Here is a 27,606-nt window from a genome sequence, read left to right as displayed (position 1 = left end):
GCGTTTGATAACAGGAAGGAAATAAGAAAGATTGAGCTTTCAGCCCAACAGATGAGAGTTACTCTAGAGAAGAGCTCTGGAGTCAGAGGAGCAATGCCTCTGCCTGGGGGAAAACAGATTTTCTGTCTTTTATGGGCCATAATTTTATTATCACAGTGGGTAAGTGTGACGACGCGCTGTTTGTTTATGTTATTGTGGTTGTAACTTGTGTACGTAATTTGTAGCCTAGCACAAACTTCAAATAGCCAGACAGTTTCCAAGAGTTGGCAGATCACGTCTGGTCAAATCCCAGAAAGAAATGATGCGTATTGTTGAAGTCAAAAGCCCTGGTTTTACTAGTAGGAAATGTCTTTGTGTCGTTGGAAGAACGAAACGGGCTGTTTTCATCTAGTTAAACTCCATTCTATGGACAGAGGAAATATGATTTGTCTGCATCATAAGAATCATCTGTCAGTCCTTTCAGATTTACACAAGAGCACATGATGATCTAACCTGCAAGATCAGCGTTTAGTTGACTAGAAACGCGGTTATGCTGTTTTTAAAGGAAGGGAAGAGAGCTGTTAAGCTGATTGATGAGTTTGCGTTACGACACACTGGATGATGATGATGATGATGGATGTGTCCCAAAACCTAGAGAGTCACCTGTGTAGGCGGCATTGTTTTGGCCTTCGGATTTACTATATATATCCTGTGATACACGAAAATGCTGTCTAGGTGGGTAGCTCACTAGGTTTTGAGATACAACCTCTCTTTCACGTCGACTAGAAATAGATGCAGAAAGGGGATTACCTGTCTAAGTCCCAAGTTCAAGTGCTCTTGCTTTCATTTAGCATTTCCTTCAAAGAAACATGGGCATTTATTTTCATTTCGAGCTCCCTGCTTGTGTGTTTGTTGGGATGTAGTCCAAAACAACTGTCTAATCTCATGTTGGTTCAAAGGTCGCATTCTCTAGCATGTGCAGCCACTGCTTGTTTTACACAATTCATGTTTCACACCAAATCTGAAACATTCAAATCAACTTTCAAGACTTTTTTTCTTCTTCTTCTTCTTATATCGGATCATTTGACTCATTGACAGTGAGTCAGAAAATAATTTCTCCTTTAGCAACCTGAGACAAACATCACGAGTGTTTGGTAACCAAGTGATCCTAGTTGAGCTCATTTGTCCTATTTCCTAATTCTAATTTTAGGATTTCAATGGTAGGAACACTACATATTACATACATTACATATGCTCTGAGTATTGATTTTGTTTCAAATAATTTTCAGTAAACTGATCATATTCATTCATATTCATGTAGAATACTCAAATAGTGACGTCCTTGTTTCCTTCTGTCTAAATATCAAATATTATCTACTTTCTAGTTGTTTCTCAGTTTGTACAGCTTCAAAGCCAACAGTTTGTGTAACTTCTTCATTCTGACACTTTCGCTTCTTATCTAAAAATACCCATGGTCTGTCAAAATTATACTGAAAGACCTGCGCTAAAATAAGCACTGGACCAACACACACACACACAAAACTCCACGCAAACCTTGGACAGAAACACATGTTTACTGTACACAACACTGAGAATTCAACAAAAATGCAAGTTAGGCTATCAGGGAATCATTTTGTATTAATCTGTGCAACGTGTACTGCTTACATTTTCTTACAAAATGTCAAATACAAAATATGATCTAGTTTGAATTAATGAAAGATTGGATAGTACAGCATAGTTTCAAATTGATTTTCAGCTCATATTTTCAGTGTTGCAGTCGAGAGAGACCAGCTTACTCGAGTCTGAGTCCATGACAAGACCATACAAATATTGTCTCTGATCCCCCTTGTTGGGAAAAAAAAAGACAAGGAGCATCCCCTGTGTAAATCCAGCTTCCCCTTACCATCCCTGTTAGATGAACAGTGCTGTGTATATGCAAAACTTATTCAAATTAAATATTGAAATTATCTACTGATAATGAATGAATTATAAATATCAGCAAATAACCAATCAGACCTCAATATTGTAACGCGCCCGCAGGCTTTCGTCATTTTCCGCGCTGGCGCTGTTCAAGATGACCAAAAATAATTAGTGTGTGTAAGAGAGAGAGAGTCTGATGCTCGGTCATACAATACTACAGGCACATTATTTGATGAATAATGGCAATGCAGATTTATATTATACTCAAATTTTTTTTAATACAAATGTTTTCAAAATAAGAGCTGTCCTCCCATCATAACCATATTTGCATAACGCATGCCTTAAATGTAGCCATTCCTGAAAATCCCAACGTTTTGTTTTGTTTTTCTACTATTGGTGGATTGGAATTGACATTTGTTGACATTATATTTTTAATCAATTTCAGCCACATTAAAAGTAAAAATATAATGTAATTATAGCAAAAATGTGCATTTTTCAAATTATATCAACAGTATTCACTAAAATATTTGCAGATAAACCTATTGTTACTGACAAAAGCACTTGTTAAATTTCAGAGCACTTCAAATTTTGCCAAACTTTTGTTTTTTCAATACCATTAATTTCAAAATGTATAATTATCATGTGACTAATCAGCCTGAGATATATTGGTCCATTACCACTTGTTAGACAAGTAAGGGTTTATTTATGCTCTCTCTAAAGTAAGTTTATTAGTGACCTGGAGGTATTAGATTTGTGAACAATAGAATACTTGGGCTTGGCTGTTATGACGCTTTTTTTTTTATCTCGTATGTCGTATGACTAAGAAGAACAGCGAGGGAAGATTCAGTTCAGTCTGTTGTGTTTCCTATCAGTCACTGATAGTCTGATCAGCTGCATAATCTTAGCCACTATGTCAAGACTGTGTCTTAAAGGAACACTCCACCGTTTTTTGAAATAGGGCTTATTCACCTTCTTTCCTACATTTAGATAGGTGGGCAAATGCATTTTTGTCTCAGTGCATGCATTGTTTTAGTTTGACAGGGTTGGCGCTAGCTTAGCTTAGCATAATGAATGGAATCCTTTGTTGCCAGCTAGCATGTCCTGAGTAAAAGTGATATAAAAAAAAAAAAAAAAAACCCACCTAATTACTTCTTGTAGCCTGCGTATTCACAACAAGTAAAAATAGCGATGCAGATTAACACTAGGCGATTTTCTATGCAGATTTTGACTTGGGACTATATTAGGGGGAAGCACAGGCGAAGCACTGCTACTTGGGCGCAGAGATATCACGCCCAAGTAGCAGTGCTTCGCCTGTGCTTCCCCCTAATATAGTCCTTAATATATAAGTCAATATCTGCCTAGGAAATCGCCTAGTGTTAATGTGCATCGCTATTTGTGCTTGTTGTGAATACGCAGGCCACAAGAAGTAATTAGGTAGGTTTTTTTTTTTTATATATCACTTTTATTCAGGACATGCTAGCTGGCAACAAAGGATTCCATTCATTATGCTAAGCTAAGCTCACGCCAACCCTGTCAAACTAAAACAATGCATGCACTGAGCCAAAAATGCATTTGCCCACCTATCTAAATGTGGGAAAGAAGGTGAATAAGCCCTATTTCAAAAAACGGTGGAGTGTTCCTTTAAGAACTAGTTCGACAAACTAACAGTTAGACAAGAGGTGATCAGAGAATGATCTATCTTTTTATTTAACTGGCTTTAAAAAGTTTGGACCAGTTTTGAAGAACAAACAAACAAACAGACAGACTAGGCTAGCCTTGGTTTTTTGGGAGATCTTTGTTTAGTAGGGGATTTCACATGTAACTTATCTGAATTTCTTAGGCCCAGCCTACTCATAGTTTCATGTCAATAAGCGAGTCATAAGGTTGTCCTTGTCCAGCACAACAGACCAAATGGGGAAAAAGACATGATGACTTGGCTGTCCCAAAGTTTCCTGCGTAAGGGATGGTCCAGCCCTCAGTCACATGCACTGTCAAGTCACGCTCTTTTGTTTCCAGATTCAGCCTCAGCACAACAAAAGCTTGACAGTTCCTCAGTCTAAATGCCAGTATGTCAGTTTGATTATACATCAGTCAGAGTTCAGACTGGGTGGAGACGCGGTTCTGCTGAATTCTAGTCACATGACTGCAAACCTGACGAAATAGCTGAGGAATGCACACCTTCTCTGGTTTCAGTGAGACTCGTTCACGATGAGTGACGTGGTTACAGTCTTGGCGGGTTTATTGGAGGGATTTTTTTTTTTTTCTGCACCAAATAAAGTGAAATATCTTGTTATCTTGAAAGTATCCCCACAAATAAAACTGAAAAGGGGAAGAAACCTGATTTTGAGGAACATTTCATTTTAAACATCAGTGGTTGCATATCATGCCGAACCGATACTCAGAGCAGATGATGATGATCTTAAAGATTAATAAATACTGTGTTTATGACTGTTTATAAATTGTTATTCCTAAACTATTGTTCCCAATGTCCGCCCAGGTGCATGGCCAGCACTGTATCTGGTATGGAGAATGTGGAAACTCCACTGCTGTGCAGGAGAAGAAGTTAAACTGCAATTACACAGGCCCTCCTAAACCTTTACCTGATGAAGGACTGGAACTGCTACAGGTAAGAGGACCATGCTAAAACATGTTAGCAGTGTGTTAGAACATGTTAGCGGTGTGTTAGAACATGTAAGCGGTGTATGTTAGCGGTGTGTTAGAACATGTTAGCGGTGTGTTAGAACATGTTAGCGGTGTGTTAGAACATGTTAGCGGTGTGTTAGAACATGTTAGCGGTGTGTTAGAACATGTTAGCAGAGTTAAGAACGTTAGTAGCTTGGTAAAACATCCTAGAAATGTTTTAGAAAAATGTTAAACATGTTAGCATCATGTTAAAACATTTGTGGAGACAGAAAGAAAAATATAAAAAACACACCTCTGTCTGACTTCATTATAAATGCTAGGCTATATACAAGTTGAACCAAAAGAGATACAGTTTAACTTAAAATATAATTTTCACAGCATTAAAGAAAATCATATGAGCCTATTTAATTGTTTACACACACACACACACACACACACACACACACACACACACACACACACACACACACACACACACACACACACACACACACACACACACACACACATATATATGCTTGCACTGTAAGTGACATGAGCAAAACAGACAATTTAATTGTTCATTGCAATTATTTATTTGACAGTTTGTCAGAACAAAATTCACAATCGTGACACGCCTAACAGAGACTTAAAAATAAAAAAAAAATAAAAAAAATCCGTTTGACATTTCAAAAGGGCTTCTTCCTATTATCTCACATGTCAGACCACACAGTGACACATGCTGTAGGCAGTGTGTGAATGAAGATTGATCAGTCACTGTTCAGACATGGGAGACTGTCACGCTTGGCATTTCCTGTACTTTAAAGCGTAGGAAACCCTAAAGCCCTGTAGACTACAGTAGGCAACGCTTCAGTGGAATTATTAGCTTCCTTTTGCATGAACTATGAGAAGTTTCATTTCTACAACAACATCAGCATTAAGCAAATTGCTAAAAAGAGTGGCTGTTTTTTAGACCAGCGTAAACACTTCTGTCTTCCCTTTCCCGGGCAGTCGGTTAGCAAAGAATCAAATAAAAAATGTAATGGAATTGTCATCAAAAGCAATGATTCATGGTAAATATCACAAAAATATGTCCAGGTCACAAAAAAAAGTGTAAAAAAAAAAAAAAGACCCCCCCCCCAAAAAAAGATCTTAATTTTAGTATTCTATATAGTATAGAACTTTTTGCTGGTGTTCTCGTGATGCGTCAGCATTTTTTCTTTTGCTGTGCTTTTCTTTCTTTTTTTTGCATTGCTTTTCTTTTAGTTGACAAATTTCACTTTTTTTTTCTCATGTTTATCTTTTTCTTTTACCGTTAAAGATCTTATAAAAAAAAGTATGTTTTATTTGTTTTGGAAAAGTTTATTAGATAAAAAAAAAAGAAGAGTCTTTTAAGCATACAGCAAGTTTCGTTTAAAGTTCTACTCTTTTTTTTTTTTTTTACTAATCTTTATATCATTTTTTCAGGAGCTCTGTCCTGGGCTTGTCTATGGGGACAACAGCGTTTGCTGTGACACCCAGCAGCTCACGACTCTGAAGAGCAACATCCAGATCCCCCTTCAGTACCTGTCCAGGTATGGCTGAAATACCTCTGGCAGTTTTGTGAATCGGCCCATTATTGAGTCACAAGCAGGTTATTGATTAATCCAAGTCACATTTTCAGTTGAAACCAAACATGTACTTGCTTGACACAGTTTACATTGGGAGAGTTGCCCAGTTTATGGCAGTAATATAATATGCAGCTTGAACTTGTCCCTGTTTTTGTGTGCCAGGTGTCCAGCATGTTTCTTCAACTTCATGACCCTGTTCTGCGAGCTCACCTGCAGTCCCAGACAGAGCCAGTTCGTCGAGGCCACAGAGTTCTCTCCAGACCCGGAGCAAAACAAAACCAATGTGCTTAAAGTGTCCTATTACATCAGCCAGACCTTTGCCAATGGTGAGGAACAGAAGATGCTTCAGATGCTTGATTCATAACATCAGAACGGGACTGACTTCAGTAAAGCCCCTGATTCAGAAATGGTCCCCAGTCCTGATCAATGAGAACACTTAGTCCTCATCTCTGACAATGGGTCCTAAACTTCTTTTAAAATAGGGATGCACGATATTGCATTTTGGCCGATATTCGATATGCCGATATTTTCAAACTAATTTTGTCCGATGCCGATACCGATACCGATGTATATACACATTTTCCCCCTGATATATTTACACTTTAATTTTACTGAAGAGAAATCCAAGTCTCTCTCCTGTACTACCTTTACCGTATTACACTCATGTGTTGTAGATAAGGCAATACACAAGACAAACAAAACAACATTTGATTCTACCATAAATGTATAATTTTACAAATGTAGACAGACATTCACCCCTGAAAAATAGGTAAATTACTTCACTTGGAGAATAAATGATATGCCAGTGCCACATTTTATTTTTAAGTTCAGACTTCAAACTTCAGTCCTTAGGAGTAAAATAAAAAAATAAAAAATTTCAAATAAAAATAAATTTACATCTTCTCCTACTTGAACAGGTCTACCAAATGCTCCCCTGTTTTCGGTGCTGATGCAGTGGTGACCCGTTCATGTTACATGTAAGGGTGGCGCTGCCAATAAAGCAACTAAAAGCCATCACAAAGAACCGTAAAAGTAATGATTATGTATGTCAAATATAGCATGGAGACATTTTAATTGTTTATTAATAAACAAGTGTTTGTGTCAGCTGCAAAGATGAAGTTGACGATGCTGACTCGCGATCTTCGCAGTAGTGAATGCGCCGGAGAGAAATGCACATTTCGGATTACATAGTTTTCTTTCGTTTTGAATTGTTCTGTTTAAAAATATGATTTCAAGCGTTCTGTAGATAATATATATATTTCTCAGGTCTGTGAGGCAAGTAGGCTATGCCGAGTTTCATTTCATTTATGAGACGAACTCCAGTTCACGCGCCGGAGCCTCCGTGTCGTGATATCTATTATCTGCTTTACTTATTATTTATTAAATCCAGGCAATTGGTTGATGAAACATTGATTAAAATTAAGATACAATTAATACAAAACGAAATTCACTTAGAAAGGCTTTGTGCTTTCTGTTTGAGGTCTCTGTGAAAGTTTTAAAGCAGTCTCTTTTAGTCCCGATTTCAGAGCGGTCACGTCCGTAACCGAGAACTGTCACTGTTTTTCCTCATAAATGCGAATACGAAAAATAAAATAAAATGAATATTTTATGCTCTGTGGAGAGCATAGTAGCTTGGAGAGCTTACATTATTAAGCTACAGGACATCGTCTTTCAAAACATGACCTACACGAAAGAGAAAAAAAAATACTGCGTCATTGTACCCAGCACTTCTGAAAATGCACTTGTGAATGCATCTCTGTCCCCAGCACATTTCAAACCAAACTGACGCCCATGCTCGAAATGCCTCCACATGTTGGAAGTTTAAGTTGCTGGCACTCATGCTACGTTCACGGTCGTCACGTGCACATAGGAAACGCGCCGCCCTATCGGCAAGGCTCATCGGCAGAAATATTCATATCTGCCGATGCCCATGATGGTCATTTAAAGCTTTTATCGGCCGATACCGATGTTGTGCCGATATCATCGTGCATCCCTATTTTAAAACACACATTAGAAAACCATCTACTAACTATTTCTTAATGTTAAGGTTGTACAATATATTGGTTTATTATTATTATTAATAATAATAATAATAATAATTCATTTTGTGCATTTTTTATTATTATTATTATTAATATTAGTAGTAGTATTTCAATAATACCTATTGTGGAAATGATTAGCATTATTATTTGTTAATACAATTAGTAGAAGTATTATTTACATACTACTAAGAATAATGATAATCTTATCAACAATGAATAAGTATTTTTGATGTTATTAATATTAACAGATTATGATTATTATTATTATTATTATTATTATTATAAATAAATACAAATTGTATCCACAATTATTATTATTATTATTATTATTATTATTATTATTATATTTATTAATGTATTAGAATAATTATTATTATTATTTCCATACTACTATTGCTACTACTAATACTAATAATAATAATAATAATAATCCTTTTTCAAAAAAATATTATATTTATTATTTGTGGTAGTAGTAGTAGTTCAATAATACTTATTGTGGAAAATATTATTATTTGTTAATAATAATAATAATTAACTGTGGATACAATTATTATAAGTAGTAGTATTTACATACAGCTACTACTACTACTACTACTACTAATAATGATAATAATTTATAATTATATGTTAATATTAATCATGTCAAATACTTATTGTTGTTATTATTATTATTATTATTATTATTATTAGTACACATTAATAATAATAATTGTGGATAAAATTAGTATTTATATATTAGTATATAATTAGTATTTTTTAATACTACTGATACTACTATTAATAATATATACTATTTATTATAATGCTATTTGATTTAATATTAATAACAAAATAATTAATAATAACAAAATACTTAATTGTGGATAAGATGATGATTCTTCTTCTTATTATTATTATATAATAAATAGGCATCCAGAATAAATAGACATACATGTATATGTGGTGTTCTGATTTGTCCAGTCTTAAAATCAGATCATATCAGGACTTGTTTATTCCAGTTCATTTACATTTCAAAGCATTCTGTGGTCACTCTGGATGTCTATTTCTGCTCGCCGGTGAAAGATGCCTCGCTCGATGCTGACCCGGAGCGAGATAAAACACCAACGCTCTGACTTTGATAAAAACATGCTCTTCGCTTCAGGCAAAAATGCAAAACTCTGCTTTATTTGCACTCTGCATCACTCAATACTCTGTTCTGGGACGCCATGAACGCTAGTGAAGTGATACAAATGTCCCAGTACTGATGTATAAAATTACTCGGCCAATCAAATTAGAGTACTGTAATTAACTGTTTAAAATCTTGTAGGTAACCAATATGATATTCATTTATTTGACGTCTCTCTACAGCCATGTATAACGCCTGCAGTGACGTCCAGGCTCCCTCCACCAATGTCAGAGCCCTCAGTCTGCTGTGCGGGCGAGACGCCAGCGAGTGCACTCCCCAAAACTGGATCGAGTACATGTTCGACATCAACAATGGCCAAGTCCCCTTTGCTATCAAGCCGGTTTTCTCAGGTACAAGCACTTTCAGGATCACAAGATTTCCTAACAAGTTTCAACTCATAAAACCTCTTTATAAGCTTCAGCATTGTTACTTGAAGTAATCCACTCATTTTATTGCTTTCAAACTCATATATTGTTACTCAAAATCTGTTTTGCATCCATGACGCTTATATTCTCGAGATTCATTTCGGTGTTGAAAATGTTTGGTGTTCCCAGATGCACCCATCATGAGCATGACTCCCATGAGCAACAGGACGTTTAACTGCACGCAGTATCTGGATGACGGCTCAGGGCCCTGCTCCTGTCAGGACTGCAGTAAAGCGTGTGGTCCCACACCCGTGCCCCCTCCGCTCCTTCCCCCCTGGACCATCCTCGGCCTGGACGCCATGACCCTCATCATGTGGTGCTCTTATATAGCCTTCCTCTTCATCTTCTTTGGAGTCGTGCTGGGAGCATGGTGTTACAGGCAAGTTACAGATTTGTGAGGGACAGTTCCTCAAAACAATCTGACATTGCAGAAGGGTTTATTTGCATGATAAAACACAAAACCACACACCCAGTGATATTGTTTTAACCAAAACTCCATTGCATAAAGCACCAAAGTCCAATGCTGACAAAAGGGAAACCAGTGAGTAAAAAGTCAACACATCACAGTTTTGTATGCTGCAAACTGAACACAAAAAAATCACAATATAATCATAACCCAGACATATCAGTATGATATAGTGTTGCCAGGTCTCCACTGATTCCCATTCCTGGTAATTATTAGTCACTAACAGTGTCAGTAACGCATTATGAGTAACGCGAGTTACATAATCGGATTACTGTTTCAAGTAACTAGTAAACTAGTAGATGAATTTTGAAAAAAAGTTATTAATTTAGTCAATTTTTATATGATGTTATTGATATTAACAGATAATTATGAATTATTATTATAAATTAATAAATATAATAATATAGTAATGTTTCATTACCGGTGATGTTATTCGGTAATGAAACGCATGACTTTCCATAAAAAGTACCTGCACACCTATCAGTCCAGGTTTGTTTGTTTTGTTGTGTGTATTTGTTTGTTTATTGGTTTATTCATTTATTTATTGGTTCATTTTGTATTTATTTTCTGTTTATCTAATTACAGACGGAGGATGGTCACATCTGAATATGGCCCTATTCTTGACAGCAACCAGCCCTACTCCGTGAACTCTGATGGCACAGATTTTGTGGGTATGTAAATTATTATTTTATGATTTTAAAATAAATTATTTTAATAATTCTAAAGTATTTTATTTATTCTCTAAACTTTATTATTAAAGTCAACTTGACAACTGCCCCACCGTTGTGTTACTCCCAAAACACTTTTATAATTTTTTTTGTGTGTGAATGCTGTTTTACGTGAATAATACGACACTAGAAACACAAAGCGTTTTTTTACTAAATAATTGATAGGTTAGCAATTAAATGTCACATTGCAACCATGGAAACATTTGGATTCGTGTCGAGAGCCCATCAGAGAGCCCATATATTTAAGCCATTAGTCGGCTTTGTATTCTGTTTTGTCACAGCCTATTATTATTATTGCAATTGAATTTTGTGTGTACAAATGGTGCACAAATCACCTTTAACATCCAACAAAATGATCACTTCTCACAAACTAGCACGTTTCCTCCAGTCCTCAGTCCTCACTGAATGTGGTCCTTATTCCTCAGATGAAGCTACTTGCTGCGAGACGTTGGGCGAGCGTTTCGAGAACCTGCTGCGTGTGATCTTCAGCAGGTGGGGCTCACTGTGTGTCCGACAGCCCTTAACTGTGATCCTGACCAGCCTGGTGCTGGTGTCCATCTGCTCAGCAGGACTGTCCTACATGCACATCACCACCAACCCGGTGGAGCTCTGGTCGTCTCCCAGCAGCAGGGCCAGGCAGGAGAAGGACTATTTCGACCAGCACTTTGGGCCATTTTTCCGCACTGAGCAGCTCATCATCACCACCACGTGGGATAATCCGGGCTCCTTTTCACCCCAGTCTGGACCAGACATCTACTTCTCCCCCATGCTGAACATATCACTCCTCCATCAGGCAAGTCAACAAGTAGTACTGTGTAATAGAGCTGCATGATTAATCGTTAAAAGATTGCGATCTCGATTCAAACACTCACGCCGTCTTATTCCTCAATGACGATTCGTCAACTGTGGCTATTAAACCTTTGACGAGTACGATCACAGCGAACATTCAGATTTGCGTCTGCACTTCCGCTGAGCCGGAGAGAGCAGTTGTCATGTTTAGGTATGAAACGGCTTTGCAGAAATCATACAGTATCATAATTGTCTTACAATAATTTAAATGATCACTGAAGTACTGGGGGGGAAATGTATAGTTCAGATATAAACACTGATGTCTACGAAAGCGATCAGAATAGAGAAAATCACCTTTTGAAAGTAACTTGACGCTTCAAATAAAGTGTATGAATTTCATCGTTGCACCAGTAGGTGGCGACAAGTGACTGTTAAAAATGTATTTGTCACTGAATCATTCAAGAGATTCTTTAAAAAAAAAGCTGATTCATCCAGTAATGAAACAAGTGAAAACTGTGAGTGAGTCATTGAATCAAACAGATTTTTTAATAATAATTCAAATAATTTAAATATTTTTAAATGGATTGCAGCAATTAATATTTTGTCAGAACCTATTGTTTAGTCGTCTATTCAGAACTGTGATCTCTATTTTAAACAAAAATTTGTGGTTCTCAATTTATCCAGAATTGTGCGGCTCTAGTGTGTAAGGTATACCATACAGTCCCATTGATGATGAAATATCTGACCAATCAAGTATAACTTGAAAGCCGCTTGATTAGATTTGATATGTTAAAATCTATTGTAGGAGCCTGTCACAGTGACATTGAAGTGTTTTTAAGTGTGGCTTAAGTGTCCAAATGCTTTTAAAAACAGTATTTTTTTATTTATTTTTTATTTAAAAAAATAAAATTTGTGTGTGTGAAATTTGAGCGAGTGCTTTGGAGATTTGATGTTTTGTTAATATTTTTAGTATTTTCGCTCTACCATACTCAACTGTTTTTTCTGTGTTCTCCTCTCCTCTGTTTCCATGTAGGTGTTGGATCTCCAGACAGAAATAACAAATCTAACAGCTGAATATAAAGGAGAGACGGTGACTCTTCAAGACATCTGTGTTTCTCCACTGGCTCCGTACAATGACAACTGTACCATCCTGAGTGTGTTAAACTACTACCAGAACAGCCATGAAGTCCTGGATCATGTGTTTGCTGATGAGTTCTACATCTACTTTGACTACCACACTCATTTTCTGTATTGTGTCAGGTGAGCTTTTCTGGTTTGTTTTTTTGATTGTTGGAGCGCTGCAGTGATGATGTACTTTCGTAGGTCAACTCTGAATAGCATCACCCTGTTTCCCTCGACGAAAACGATAGGCTTTTGGATCATTGCAGAAAATAAGCTCTGTGACCAACAAAAAAGTTGATGATTCTTAATGTTTTGTTCATTATGATAATCTTCACAAATGAACACAACTTTAATGAATTTTGAAGCGTAAATGCAATCGGAAGAAGTAAAAAGCTAAACGTAGGCTATAAACGAACTACAGTGCGGTCACACAACTTCAGCGTCGCCATTAAGCGTCAGACAACTCTTTCAGTCCTTAACATTTTCCCTGAAAGTTTGAGTTGGAATAGTTTGCAAGAGTGCGATTATAAACACAATGAGGCAGTGAAAACCAGAAGTGCTGTAATGCTAACTTGTTTCTGGGATTTCCCCTATGAAATTACGTTATGATTTATAATGCATTTGTTTCCATTAAACTTTGAAATTTTTTTTTGTTTTGCTCTGACGAATTTAGAGTTTTACTCAGGCTTTCGTATCTTTTGCTTTTGGTCCTAGTTCTCCCACGGCCCTGGATGACACGGGCCACTTTCATGACCCCTGCATGGGTACATATGGAGGCCCAGTTTTCCCCTGGCTTGTTCTTGGTGGATTTGAGGGTGAGTTTGACAGGACTGAACATAAAGTCAAAAGAACAAAGACATATTTGTGATCTTAAAGTCCCCCCTGTGGTGAAAATACAGCTTTTAATGTTGTCATATTTTTATGTGGTAAATTATATGTCTATGTGGTGTTTTTAAGACAAACCATGTGCAAATTCACAAGTAACACCATTGAGTATTTTCTCCTTAAAACTGCAGTGAACCAAAGACAGTCTCAAAAAAATACTGGTAAAATTGAACGGTTTTCGGTACCATAGCAACAGCTGTTGTAACTATTGTTTTTATTTTCCTGTTTGAAAATAATAATATTAAATAAATGAAATGAGTTAATTCTTTTAATTGAGTAACACATTAAAACAAGCATGTAGCCTTCAAATATTGTTACATTAAGTAAAAATTGCATTAAAAAGATCAAATAAGTTAATAATGAAAGGAAAAACAAAGGTCTGGCAGGTCTATTGCACATACCCTTTAAGACATAATGCACAGATCTATTTTGACACACCAGATTTTTTTTCGTCCCGTCCATTGCTGTGGTAATCACTATATCAAACATTGCAATTTCAGATTCAGTCCCTCGATTTAATGCTGTTGTCACTAACGAAACTTTGCAGCGTGTACAGCCGAGTGACGCAACGACACCTGCATCTACTGTATGTGCATCTACAGGAGACAATCATTTGTTTCTGTTTTGTCCTTTTTCATATAAAGACAACGCCTACAACAATGCCACAGCTCTAGTGATCACCTTTCCAGTCAACAACTACCTGAACGACACTGAAAAATTAGGCAAAGCTTTGGCGTGGGAGAAAGTGTAAGTGTGTTAAGTTAGTAAATCTTATGAGTAGGTGATTTATTGATGAAAAAAATAAAATAAATTATCTGATCTAGAATGACGACTACTGCTTACAAAAGATATAACAAGCATTTAGGAGTAACTTTATTCATACCTCCACAGGTTTATCGACTTTGTGAAGAATTATAGAAACCCCAACCTGATCATCTCGTTCAGCTCTGAGCGCAGCATCGAGGATGAGATCGACCGCGAGAGCAACAGTGATGTCACCACCATCGTGATCAGCTACGTCATCATGTTCGTCTACGTCTCGCTGGCTCTGGGACACATTAATAACTGCCGGACCCTGCTGGTAAGACCCTCATGACTCTCCATTCTGTGTGTGGCTTTAAGTCTAAAGGCCCCGATATACTTAAACTTTTTTTTTTCATTCTTAGAGGTATAAAGAATTTGAAATAATTTTGCAGAGATGAACTGTTACGCATTGACTTCACGCATTACATAATCACGTTCGAAAGGTCAGGCAGTAAACTGATGTAGGTGGAAACCGTAGGATAGGGCGAAAAACTCGTATTTGATTATTACGTAAAATTTGAAAATTACGTAATGTGGCGCATAACAGCTAGTGCAAGACGAGCATTTGTGGTTAAAGTATATATATATTTTTTTTTTAAATGACAGTTTCGCTAGATAAGACTCTTATTCCTCGGCTGGAATAGTGTAGAGATCTTTAAAGCTGCACTAAAACTGCAGTTTGGACCATTAACCCTTTGGTTCCCATTGAAGTCCACTATATGGAGAAAAATCCTGGAATGTTTTCCTCAAAAACCTTAATTTCTTTTCGATTGAAGAAAGAAAGATTCCAAGAATATCTTGGATGATGTGGGGGTGAATACATTTTTATTCTGAAGTGAACTAATCCTTTAATCCCAGGTTTTCGTTGTTCTTTGCTTTTAACCCCGGGTAGAGAAACGTTTCACACTTTGTGTGGGGGGGTTAAAGCGGGGTTAGCACAGCTTTTTACCTGGTGTTTTATAAACCGGTCAAGTGATCCATTCAATGACACTGACACCACAAAATAAGAATATTAACCCAGGGTTTAGGAATGTACAGTGTGAAACGTCAGTTAATAAATACCCAGGATTAATTGTTAACCCTGGGTTAATTATGAGCAATGTAAAGCATGAAGCAATTTTACCCTGGGTTTAAAATGACCCACGGTTGGCCATTTTAATTTTGAAAACCCTTATTGAAGTACAGATCTATATTTTCTCTTTTCTTTGGCTGTTCTTTCGCTCATGTGAGTGCTGTCATTAGACAGACCTTGCATGTTCTCATCATTTGATTTGAAATACTGCATTTGAACGTGTGGTACAGGTGGACTCCAAGATCTCTCTGGGTATCGCTGGTATCCTGATCGTGTTGAGTTCAGTGGCATGTTCTCTGGGTATCTTCAGCTACATCGGCATCCCCCTCACGCTCATCGTCATCGAGGTCATTCCCTTCCTCGTGTTGGCCGTGGGTGTGGACAACATCTTCATCATTGTGCAAACCTACCAGGTGTGTGGTGGTGTCTTTACAGGTGTTAGCTCAAGCGTGACGCATTCTGAGAAGTCCTGTGGTTGTTTTGTTGATGTCAGTTGACTTCTTGCACTTAAAATATCTCGGGTGAGCATTTTTAGTTCCTAAAAAGTTTGGTTCCACTTCATCATTCGTAAGGTTGTTGAAGGTTGAGATTGTTTGCCTTCATAATAGATTTTTGTTTTCTTCAGAGAGATGAGCGGATGTCGGATGAAGAGCTTCATCAGCAGATTGGCCGTATCCTAGGAGAGGTGGCTCCCAGCATGTTCCTCTCTTCGTTCTCCGAGACAGTTGCTTTCTTTTTAGGTATGTCGACCTGCAAATAACTCCTTTATTACTTACGAATGATCGTTGGATCATTTGATTCTCATTTCCCTTTCCAGATGCCTATAGTTTCTGTGTTTCCATGTCCACAGGTGCTCTGTCCACCATGCCTGCGGTGAGGACGTTCTCTCTGTTCGCTGGTCTGGCCGTCTTCATTGACTTCCTCCTGCAGATCAGCTGCTTTGTGTCTCTGCTGGGCCTGGACATCCAGAGACAAGAGGTGAGTGGTCAAAGGTCACACCAGTTCTAGCTGTGGGAGGATAGAGAATTAAAGGAATAGTTCACCCCAAGACGGTTGAGTTCACGACCTCTCAAGTGACGTTGGAAATGTCACACGTGACATAGGCGGAAAGAACCGCCCCATTGTTTACAAGAGGAGCTTACATCCCGGATACAAACACGAATGGACCATTTTATTTTAACAATAAACTGAAACAAATTCTAATATACAGCAACAACCATTTGTTTTGGTCAGAGCTTCTTATCCACACTTACATACATTACGCGTGACTTTCCCAATGAGTATATGTCAGGTGTCATATACATCTCGGATGCTTTTGGAGTGATTTAAATAATTCGAAAATGTAGATTTGTGTGAACTATTTCTTTAAGGCCTGTTCACCTTAAGAATGATAACTATGAAGATAACTATATTAGCGTCCACACCATCAGACAATATCGTTCTGTTTATTCTACTCGCGCACTGCAGTTTCGTCGCCTGCCTCTTTAAATGCTGGAGCTCTTAAAGCGGGATAGATTCTGATTGGCTGTCAATGTTTTTACCGCTCATGAGCTGGTATCGTTTCAATGATATCGTTTCTCTTGGCTGTTATCATTATAGTTGTGGTGTGAACTCTGCCGTTCTTTTATATTTAGAGCAGTTTTTAGTAGTTATCATCCTTGGTGACTAGAAACAATGTAAAATAATGAAGTGGATTTGAAATTAAAATGCTAATTCACAGCAACCTATTTCATTTGACAAGTAACAAACTTTTTTTGAAAGTAGCATGATTAGCTTTTTATATCGTATTTTTAAGCAGCTTTTTTTGTATCGATATGCGAGTATGAATGGTCTGATAAAGATTTAAAGCTGCCGTCGGCAACATTTTTTTGATCATATTCAGTGTAATCGACACTATAATCCGACAGAACAACATAAATAAGGTGGTTTTAGAAAAAAACCCGAGCTTCTAACTCCACCTGGAGCGTATTATTTGTTTTGCAAAAATCCAGCGCTCCCGCTTCATCCGGTCCAATCAGCGCAGGGGGGTGTGAGATCTGACTGTCAATCACAGGTCGTGCACACGCCACAGATCCCCCCTCACTCGCGCACGTTAATCACATGCACACGCCACGCCTGAAGTTCGCCTGGAGATTGCATGAAGCGTGATGGCTGAGAGAAAATCTACTAACAAGCTTCCAATTCCTCGGTTATTGTTATCTATGGATAGATTAGCCAGGGCAGCCTACCTCCGAGTCCATGGTGTTGATAGATGCTGAAGAGACGGACGCGTTCACAGAAAATCAGGTACACACGCACAGTGACGCACTGACGAGCACGACCTCGATGGGAGGGTGCTCGCTGGTAGTGGGGAGGGGCATGAGAGTTGTAAACATTCAAAATTTTGGCTAATCGACCAATCTGCCAGACTTGCCGACGGCAGCTTTAAGATGCTTTAAGATATTCAACTTATGTTTTTGTTTTTCCCCCAGGCGAATCGGACGGATATATTGTGCTGTGTAAAGTTGTCTGATGGACCGCAAGAGAAATCTGAAGGTTGTCTGTTCCGTTTCTTTAAGAAGATATACGCTCCTTTCATCTTAAAGGATTGGGTGCGCCCGCTGGTGGTAGGTGTAAAGCAACAATATAATATTGTTATATATTATAATGTATACCTTGAACCAAAAGTATGATAATACATTTTATCTGTATGTGTTTTATGGGAATTGAACCCATGACATTGGTCTACCAGTTTAGCTAAACATGGCAATGATGTACAGTTCAGTTTTCTGATTCTCATCTACAGGTTGCTGTGTTTGTGGGAATGCTGTCATTTAGTATAGCCGTTGTCAATAAAGTGGAGATTGGACTTGAGCAGACGTTGTCCATGCCTGATGTACGTATATACACCATTCTTCACATTGTTGACAGACCTTTAGCACACATTTGCATTCTGAAGAACCTGATTGAACATAAATCGTCCCGGTCTCCCTGTCGCAGGACTCCTATATGCTGGATTACTTTAGGAATCTGAGTGAGTACCTTCACACCGGGCCACCCGTTTACTTTGTGGTAGAGGATGGACATGACTACAAAACATTGGAGGGCCAGAACGCGGTGTGTGGAGGAGTCGGCTGCAACAACGACTCTCTAGTCCAGCAAATTTATGCCGCTTCTCTCTTGCATAACTAGTGAGTGACACTTTCTGACTCCTTTTCAGTGAGGAAGAAGTTTCAATACACCACTGTTGTTTTATTATCATTTTATTAATATTTTAGTACATCAAGTTAACCTAAATGCCTGGGCAACAAGCTGAAATATATATACATATATATATGCATACGTACATACACACACACACACACACACACACACACACACACGTACATATATATTGTGTGTATATATGTTTTGTTTGTATTTTTGCTTTATTTATTAATAGTTTTTTGCTTAATTTTTTTAGTCCCTTTAAGTGTAGGAAATTCCCAGAAATTTTCAGAATTTCATAACTGCTTTCAGTTTATGAATCACCTCTGTCAGATCAATATAGTAATATCCTGTGTCGCAATTTTCAGTACTAAGATCAGCAACGTCCCATCGTCCTGGCTGGATGACTACTTTGACTGGGTGAAGCCGCAGTCGTCCTGCTGCAGATATTATAACGCAACAGGAGCTTTCTGCAACGCTTCAGGTAAACCATTATCCAGCGAATCAACAGAGCCTTGACCTCCACTGCACCAGAGGACCTTTATGCTTTTGACATCAGATTCCACTGTACAGATCTCACTGTTCTTGGGTCTTTGAACTCACTCTTTGCAAATAGATTTCGATGGGAATTGTTTGTCATAATATATGTACATATATCCTCACAAGCAAAGCATTTTTAGTATCAAATTGTGATTTTTTTTTTTTTTAATGGATAGTTCACCCTAAAAATTTTAATTTTGTCGTGTGCTGAATTTTAGGGTGTGTTCACACTTGTAGTTCAAGGCATTTGTCGATCGGAAAGAGGTTTTTGCCGTCCTTCCGACGGGATTCGGCAAAAGTTTAATTTATCTGCTGGCCCCGATGGTCACTAAGAAGATTGGGCGCAATGAAAAGCCTGTGGTCATTGTGGTTTCTCCGTTGCTCTGATTGGTTGTAGGTCTATCCAACATTTTCTTTCCTGGTTCGGTTGAAACACGCCCCATAATCACAGCCCAATGGAGCAGTATCAGGCTCATATTCTGACTAGAATCTGAGTATGACGACGTCAGGCTTCACTAACAGAGCAATCGCACCAAACCTGCCAAGTGTGAACTCAGCCTTACTCGCCTTCATGTTGTTCCAAACCTGTATGACTTCTGTGGAACACACAAGGTGGTGACTATTGCTTTTTCACTGTATCTTGATCATGATGTTTTTCTGTTGTTGTTTTTTCCCCTGTCAGTGGTGGATAAGAGCTGCGTTCACTGCAGACCTATGACCTCTAGTGGGAAACAGAGGCCTACTGGTACTGAATTCATGCACTTCCTCCCCATGTTTCTTTTGGACAACCCGAATATCAAGTGTGGAAAAGGGTAAGTTTACATTTTTCTATGAGCTGATTTGCCATCCAGTGCATGTCCACCATCCGTTTAGCGACCATCTGATGTATATTGTACACAAAAACGTACATTTTTGCTGAAATCGCAAGCCGTGCTTGGCTGATTGTATGTGATTTTCAGGGTTTAGGGTGCATTGGGTTTTACCAGTAAGCAGAGTAAAACGTTTTGCACAATTAGCAAATGATTTAAGTGTTTAGTATAGCAGGAAACTGGATTTTCACGTACACAACTGTATATTCACTTCATACTTCTGTGAATTATCCAGTACTTATTATTTTTAAACATTCAGGTGTTTTTGTCCACTGAGACTTCTGCATCTGCAGTATTTGATTCACTGTGAAAAAAGTTCAGTTTTTAATGACCAAAATGAAATGGTCTTTCATTCTTTTTTTGTGAAAGACTTGCATTATTTTAAATTATTCTCTTGAAGAGAAAATCTTTGGAAACCCTGTTGTGAGTAAGAACTCCTTTTCTTTCCTGCGCAGCGGTCATGCTGCGTACAGCACTGCTGTGGATCTGAAAGAGAACGACACTGACGTAGGCGCCACATACTTCATGAGCTATCACACCATCTTAAAAACATCAGCTGACTACATCGACGCCATGAAGATGGTGCGAGAGCTTACGGACAACATCACGCAGGCCATCACACCGCATGACAAGAGTTACCGTGTCTTCCCTTACAGGTAAACACACCTTGAGATGATGTCTTGCTCTGTCATTTAAGTCTACCCAAGCTGCATTGCATTTGTGCTGGTGTGTCACCAGGCTAAACCATCCTTACTGTTGAGCCCTTCAGACAAACTTGAAAAGAGATCCGTGCTGGTCAGAAATAAGGATACATACACTTTAACTATCAAAACAAATGCTTAAAAAGAGCAGCAGAGTCAGAAATAAGGATACATACACTTTAACTATCAAAACAAATGCTTAAAAAGAGCAGCAGAGTCAAAGTCATATGGAAAGTTCAGGAAAGCAAAGATCATCCTTAGTGACCCATAAAGCGTGGTGAAATTGTGCAAATGTATCATAAACCTAAAACTCTGAATGCAAACAGGTGTGTCCTCCTCATGAGGGTCAGTTTTGTACCATTTGTTGGTATTATGTAATAATACTAGGATTGTCAGTTGTCAATCACATTTAGAGCCAGATTTACTAACAGCTTGCGCCAACGCAAACCCTCTTTCAACGCAAACCCTCTTTTGGCGTTAAACTACTGTCAGGATTTACTGAAGACACGCACTGAAAAATTAGTGTTGAAAAGCGTGGACTGTTATTTGTGCATATATGCATTTATAGGAGTTTCCCTTTCAGATGCTACATTTATGGGAGGAGAGTATTTATAGTCCCCCTGTGGTGAAAATCAAGTTTTTAATGTTGTTTATATGTCAGTGTGGTGTTGATGTGTTGTCGGTTTCTGCTGTAAAACATGAACTTGCGATGCCTTGACAGTGGACAATACCGGCTTTTGTGACATAACGTGTTTAGGATTCAGTCAATCTTATCAGCCGTCTATTTCAGATGAGGAGATTAACGTTATAAAGACACCGGCAAACAGTATAGTGAGTAAATGGAAATGCGTAGATTAGTGTTGTCAAAAGACCCGGTACTTCGGTACCAAGTCGGTACAAATTTTTTTTTAAACGTCACAGTACCAGGTTTTCTCAAACCCGGTACTTGATGCGCGTGCATGCCCGAAGCGCATGCAGTTGGTCCTCTTCATAAAAGCGCTGATGGCGATCGGCGGTGCTGCTGCTGATGTGGTGCTGATGTTTTTGCGCGTGCAGATACGTTATTTCAAATGGCGCGCGGCAAGCGCGCTCATAATAGAAGCGGCGCGCTCACTTTTCCATGTGCGTTCATGGATGCATAGCAACGACAGACGCCACGGGAGTACAAACGCTTGTGCGAACTGCGCTCTCCATGACGACGAGGAAGTGTGACATAGGCCTATTAATTGATTTCTAGCCCTTGCATTAGCTTAACTACTAGATATATTTATGGAGATGAGAAATAAAAAGCCGTCATTAATATCAGTCCGTCAGAAAAGTAGTTCTAGTCTTAACCTTGGCTGGATAACTCTTAGCAGGTTTAAAAAGCCCTTTTAAAGTTAAATATGAATACAGTTTTGGATTAAATAAAAGTATAGTCAAGTCAAATAAAACATTTTATCTCATTAACATCACTTAATGCGTTATATAAAAAACAATATATTTTTACAACATTAATTAATGTTTGTGAATGTTATTTAATACAAAACACTTGATTGGTCATGTTTGTTCACTTCATTCATTGTGCATTAAATAATGTTAACAGAAATAATGTTAACTTTTGATTTTAAAAATGTATTTTTAAATTAACCCCTAAAGGAGAATAATTGCGACAGTATATAACTATTGTTTTTTTTTGTTAGGTCATTTTATCTAATGTTATCTAACAAATGGAATCTTATTGTAAAGTGTTTTTAATACTACAGTTTCCATCTTTGTGATATACACTTTAATATAATTATGTACATTTAATCTAAATTAAGCTTTGGTACCGAAATTGGTACCGAGAACCGTGGATTTTCACTGGTATCGGTACCGAATACTGAAATTTTGGTACCGTGACAACACTAGCGTAGATGGTCGTGACGTGAGGATGTGGAGAGTGTCTAAATAAAGGTACCGTATATCGATATTTTACGTGTGGCATCGATTCATCGTATCGTTAGACGTTTCATCGATCCATATCAATGTATTGTTACACCCCTATAACCAATCAGGTCAACGTTTGATCATCAATGAGTGGATCTCTGAACTGGTGTGAGTGGAGGTGGGGCTAATTTGCATATTCATAGAACCGCGTATACTAAATGAGGCAAGGGAAGGGTGTAGAGTTACATTCAAGCTGTTTTAAGGCATGAAGATTTTTTTTTTTTTATAAAGGAAAAATTTTTTTAAATGTCATTTTGGTGATCAAAGATGAGTTTTAAGGGATAAAATAATTGATTAATTGACTACAGGGGGACTTTAAATGAACTTTAAAGGTTTGCGCTAGTCAATTTGCTGGTATTTGTGCCCTTATTTAACAGCCATAAAGCATGTCTTAAACCAGACGCTAATTTACTCTGCTCTTAATAGATTATGTTGGCCATTATGGAAATGATCCGGCTGCGTCTGTGTTCTTCAATTTGTGCGTTGCCAGCCCATCAGCACTTTTTGGGATTGCGCTCTCAGGGCCAGATTTACTAAACAGGACAAATTAGCATAAGTAATTAACTCGATCATCATAGCCCCTGCCTCATTTGTACATTCCTTTTTTTCCCCCATGGACAGTATATTCTACGTCTTCTATGAGCAGTACCTCACTATCGTCCATGACACTGCCTTTAACCTTGGTGTGTCACTGTTGGCCATCTTTGTGGTGTCGACGGTGCTCTTGGGCTTCGAGCTGTGGTCGGGAGTGCTGGTGTCCTTAACCATTGCCATGATCCTGGTCAACATGTTCGGAGTCATGTGGCTGTGGAGCATCAGCCTCAACGCCGTCTCATTGGTCAACCTTGTCATGGTGAGTGAACAAAGAGTATTTTGTGGGATTGTTAATACAATAATGTTGAAGTTTTGTGACTGGAACCCTCTATTGTTACATATGCATAATTTACTGTTATTACTATGGTAAGTACATGTAACATAAGTACATGCAACTAACCCTCAACCTAATCATTCCCTAACCCTATAGTAAGTACATGTAGTTAATTAATATTACTCAGTTACAATGTAATTGCACATTTAAGGACTAACACCTTAAAATATAGTGTAACCCAATATTTGAAGCACTTTATTAGGAATGCTTGTTTTGATTTTCAACAAATACCATTAAAACTCTGCACACGTAATTATTTATGGAGAAATGTCTGGGCTATTGTTGTTTTTTGCAGAGTTGTGGCATATCTGTGGAGTTCTGCAGTCATATAGTGAGGGCTTTCTCTGTCAGTACGAGGAGCTCGAGGGTGGAGCGGGCGGAGGAGGCGCTGGCACACATGGGCAGCTCTGTGAGTCATGTGACCTACTGCTACACAAACATACACAAACTACATAATGAGTGCAATGAAGCACGTTCTAACAGGCTGATCTGGATCCGCAGGTGTTTAGCGGCATCACCCTCACTAAATTTGGTGGGATCCTGATTCTCGCCCTGTCCAAATCCCAGATCTTCCAGATTTTCTACTTCCGCATGTACCTTGCAATAGTCCTGCTAGGAGCCACTCACGGCCTCATCTTCCTGCCCGTGTTACTCAGTTATGCAGGTAAATCACAACGTTTTAACATTCACAATTTGTCGTAAAGGAGTCGTTCACACAATATTGAAACAAACAGAAACTCAAAGACAACCTGTCAAAATAAAAGTTCTGTTTAACTTGAAGAAATTGTGACTATTAATATTGTAACTATTGTACAGAGGATGTACTTCTACAAGTAGTAGTAATAATATTAATAATTATGATGATAATACAATTATTAAAGCTTTAAGGAGTTTTACACAACTTCCATGTTTTAATTGTAACAGTAAACCTCTGTTGTGCATCACTTTGTTTGTTAAATCAAATAAATTTTACAATCCCGTTTTTTTTTTTGCCAATTTGATTTAGTCTTTTAAAATTTAATGTTTATGCCTTGATTTCATTACCACCGTTTTTGAGAATACATTGGTAATAAAACATTTATTAGTGCTATATTATTGTAAAAATAAGTATTACATTTTATTAAATGTTTACAAAATTATATTAAGTATTACATTTTAAAGTGTAAGTGTGTGTGACAAATTTAGGTGGGAAAAGGATTTTAAAACGGTCTTTTAATAATTTGTTAAATTGTAGAAGTTCCATGATTTTAAGTAATTAAACATGCTTTTTGAGTACAAAAAAATAATTTAACCATTTAAACTGAATAGAGAAAAATTCAAATGAAAAATAGCAGAATCCAGAACAAATAAAATGTTGGAAAAATGTATTTTAATAATTTCATAGGGGCCTAGATTTCTGAAGCCTTCTGAACCAAATAAGCTTTGTGTGAATAAAGGGATTAACATGATGTATTTGTTTTGACGAAAGAAGTTCTAAAAAAGGTTCGTTCTTCTCACAGGCCCATCTGTAAATAAAGCGAAAGCAATGGCTGCTCGCAACAGGGTAGTGGGTTCAGAGAGAGAGCGGCTCATCTACTAACGGCTGGGACGCTGAACGACAGCTTTACATTTCCATGTTACACGCATAGCAACACACTTCGGCAGACTGAACTCAGGACTCTCCTCTGGGTGTTCAGAAGCTTTCCCTTTCAACATCCACCAAAGAAAACTAAACTATGAAGGACAGACTTGGGGAGATCCTTTCAGTATTGAAATGATACAGTAAGGAGAGTCGGCATGTGGGAGAGACACCAGTCATTTCCCTAAAATGTGTGTAAACATCCAAAACAAGCTGTAACCACATGTAACGCTGCAGTCATTGTGGTTAACCAACCTAGACAACAAAGGAGACGAAAGTAACAAGAGGGCAACTTTTTTGTTTGTTTGTTTGTACAAATGTGTATAACTAATCATTTTTATTTATTTGTGTGTATTCTTTTTCATTTTTTTTGTTAGCATATTTCATTTAATTAGTCAAATTCACAAATAATGAAAGAACCGTCGACAATGAGCCACGATGGACAATCTCTTGATGTATTGTGATGCTATGACAAGAACATGTTACACAAGCGGCTAGCAGTTCTCTGCTAGCGCTACCAGAACTGGGTGGTTTTCAGGCAGTAAAACAACTTTAGTCTTAGCTAATTAACTAAGTTGGGAAAATGGGTTGCAGTGGTAAATAATAGACATTACTTGTTTTTTTTTAAATGTTTACTTAAAAAGTTCTGCACAGTTAGCATTGACATGCTAAGAAAGGGAGTGCTAGCATTAATGTAGTGACTTGAGCCACTAGGCTAAACTGAGGTTTATTTAACCAAAGCACAAGTGTACACTTTGGCATCACAGTTTGGTTTAAACTCACGTTCCTCAGGATTTGCCTGCTTAATTCTGTTACTAACACGATGTAGCTTCCGAAAAGCTGCTAAACAGGTTTGGTACACCTCATACATGTGGTTGGGAGAACACTATTGAATCAAAGTATATCTGAGGCACAAATGTGTTGGCGTACTAATAAATGGTTATTTTTTTATGAAGATAAGTTGGGCTTGATGTGGACTGTGGGTATGATGTTCCAAGAAACATTTCCACTGGCAGGAGTTTACAGCATTTATGAAAACTTATCCATAGTTAAAAAAAAATAATTAAAAAAAGGATTGTGCTTCATGAATGTAACAGTCTAAAGTGTGTTTTATGGGGGAACAGTCCTTGATTTGAAGAATTTTTGAAATAAAGTATATACTAATTTGTAATAAATGGAGATTGTTTCATTTGTTTGCGCGTATGAAAATGACACAAATTAATACTTTTTCATTTAATTGTAAATAGCATTCAAAGTTTACATTTTTATTAAATTAAATGCCAATAAAGTCACCATGAAATAAAAATGACAATTCGTATTTATTTACAGAAAGATGCAGTTTATTTAATAGGATTTATTAGTGAATATTTTTTTTTTTACATGTGTACTCATAATCTTTAATCAAAAACATTAACCTCCCCTCCGAATGACATCTGCCTCCGTTTAGTCAGCAACGGCCAACTTCCTATGATCCGTTCAGTCCCGCCCTACATTTATTTCCTCTGATAAACGTCACACTAGAGTGGTGCAGGTATGATGTCACTTCGTTGGCCAACCGGCATTTCGCATCACGCTGGTTCCAAGTATAAACAAACTACACCACAGTTGCTCGACTTCAATGTCACAATCATTAGCTTCTGACAACTCACAAAAAACATTTTCCAAGAACGTGAGGTAGAATAGTTTATAAGAGCACAATTTTAAGCATAAGGCTGTAAAAGTGGACTTGGTTTACATGTTCAGCGTGATGACGTTTAATGTCCCCGACAGCCTCTGTAGTCCTATTTAGCCACTTGTTAGAAACCGCCTATTTCAAGACGCATATCAGCTTAAAAAAAATCACAAGGGGGTAATACTGATGTGTTTTATGTCGTAGAATAAAATGTGGAAGTATGAGCTTGTGTTCACCACAAAACCCACTGACTTCGGGAGATGGAACCGGAAGTGCTAAAATGCTAACTCGTTTCCGCGGTTTGGCCTACAGAGTGATGTCATACCTGCACCAAAGACAATCGCAACCTCCATTTCATGCTGACTTTATGTGCTGACATATACTGACAAACATTCACTTTAATGTATTTTCTATTGAATCTTGTATGTCATGTATTTAAACATATAGGCTACTTTTAAAATATATTAACTTTAATTGTAATATAATACAAATAAA

At 37.7% G+C, this 27,606-nt stretch overlaps 1 protein-coding gene across 1 annotated transcript; it reads left to right on the top strand.

Annotated features, from left to right (window-relative positions):
* npc1 (Niemann-Pick disease, type C1) lies at window positions 1-26,614 on the top strand. Its single transcript, XM_082173923.1, has 25 exons — window positions 1-159; window positions 4,397-4,525; window positions 5,989-6,095; window positions 6,294-6,457; window positions 9,521-9,688; window positions 9,893-10,142; window positions 10,815-10,900; window positions 11,383-11,750; window positions 12,780-13,006; window positions 13,583-13,683; window positions 14,398-14,500; window positions 14,645-14,834; window positions 15,860-16,042; window positions 16,255-16,369; window positions 16,480-16,607; window positions 18,101-18,235; window positions 18,415-18,504; window positions 18,609-18,799; window positions 19,184-19,299; window positions 20,038-20,167; window positions 20,680-20,880; window positions 23,515-23,746; window positions 24,117-24,230; window positions 24,323-24,485; window positions 25,321-26,614. The coding sequence occupies exons 1-25, from the start codon at window positions 52-54 to the stop codon at window positions 25,398-25,400; spliced, it is 3,879 nt and encodes a 1,292-aa protein (XP_082030049.1). The 5' UTR covers window positions 1-51; the 3' UTR covers window positions 25,401-26,614.
* The last annotated feature ends 992 nt before the right edge of the window (window positions 26,615-27,606 follow it).

Source organism: Leuciscus leuciscus (genome assembly GCF_965113295.1).
Source record: "Leuciscus leuciscus genome assembly, chromosome: 6".
NCBI classification, from domain to species: domain Eukaryota; kingdom Metazoa; phylum Chordata; class Actinopteri; order Cypriniformes; family Leuciscidae; genus Leuciscus; species Leuciscus leuciscus.
This window is presented reverse-complemented; position numbering and strand designations above follow the sequence as displayed.

Bases quoted from the DNA above. Each gene is read 5' to 3' on its own strand.
- npc1 (XM_082173923.1), top strand. From the start codon at position 52: ATGAGAGTTACTCTAGAGAAGAGCTCTGGAGTCAGAGGAGCAATGCCT. The intron at 6,096-6,293 runs GTATGGCTGAAA...TTTGTGTGCCAG, and splicing joins CCCCTTCAGTACCTGTCCAG to GTGTCCAGCATGTTTCTTCA. The intron at 24,231-24,322 runs GTGAGTCATGTG...CTGGATCCGCAG, and splicing joins TGGCACACATGGGCAGCTCT to GTGTTTAGCGGCATCACCCT.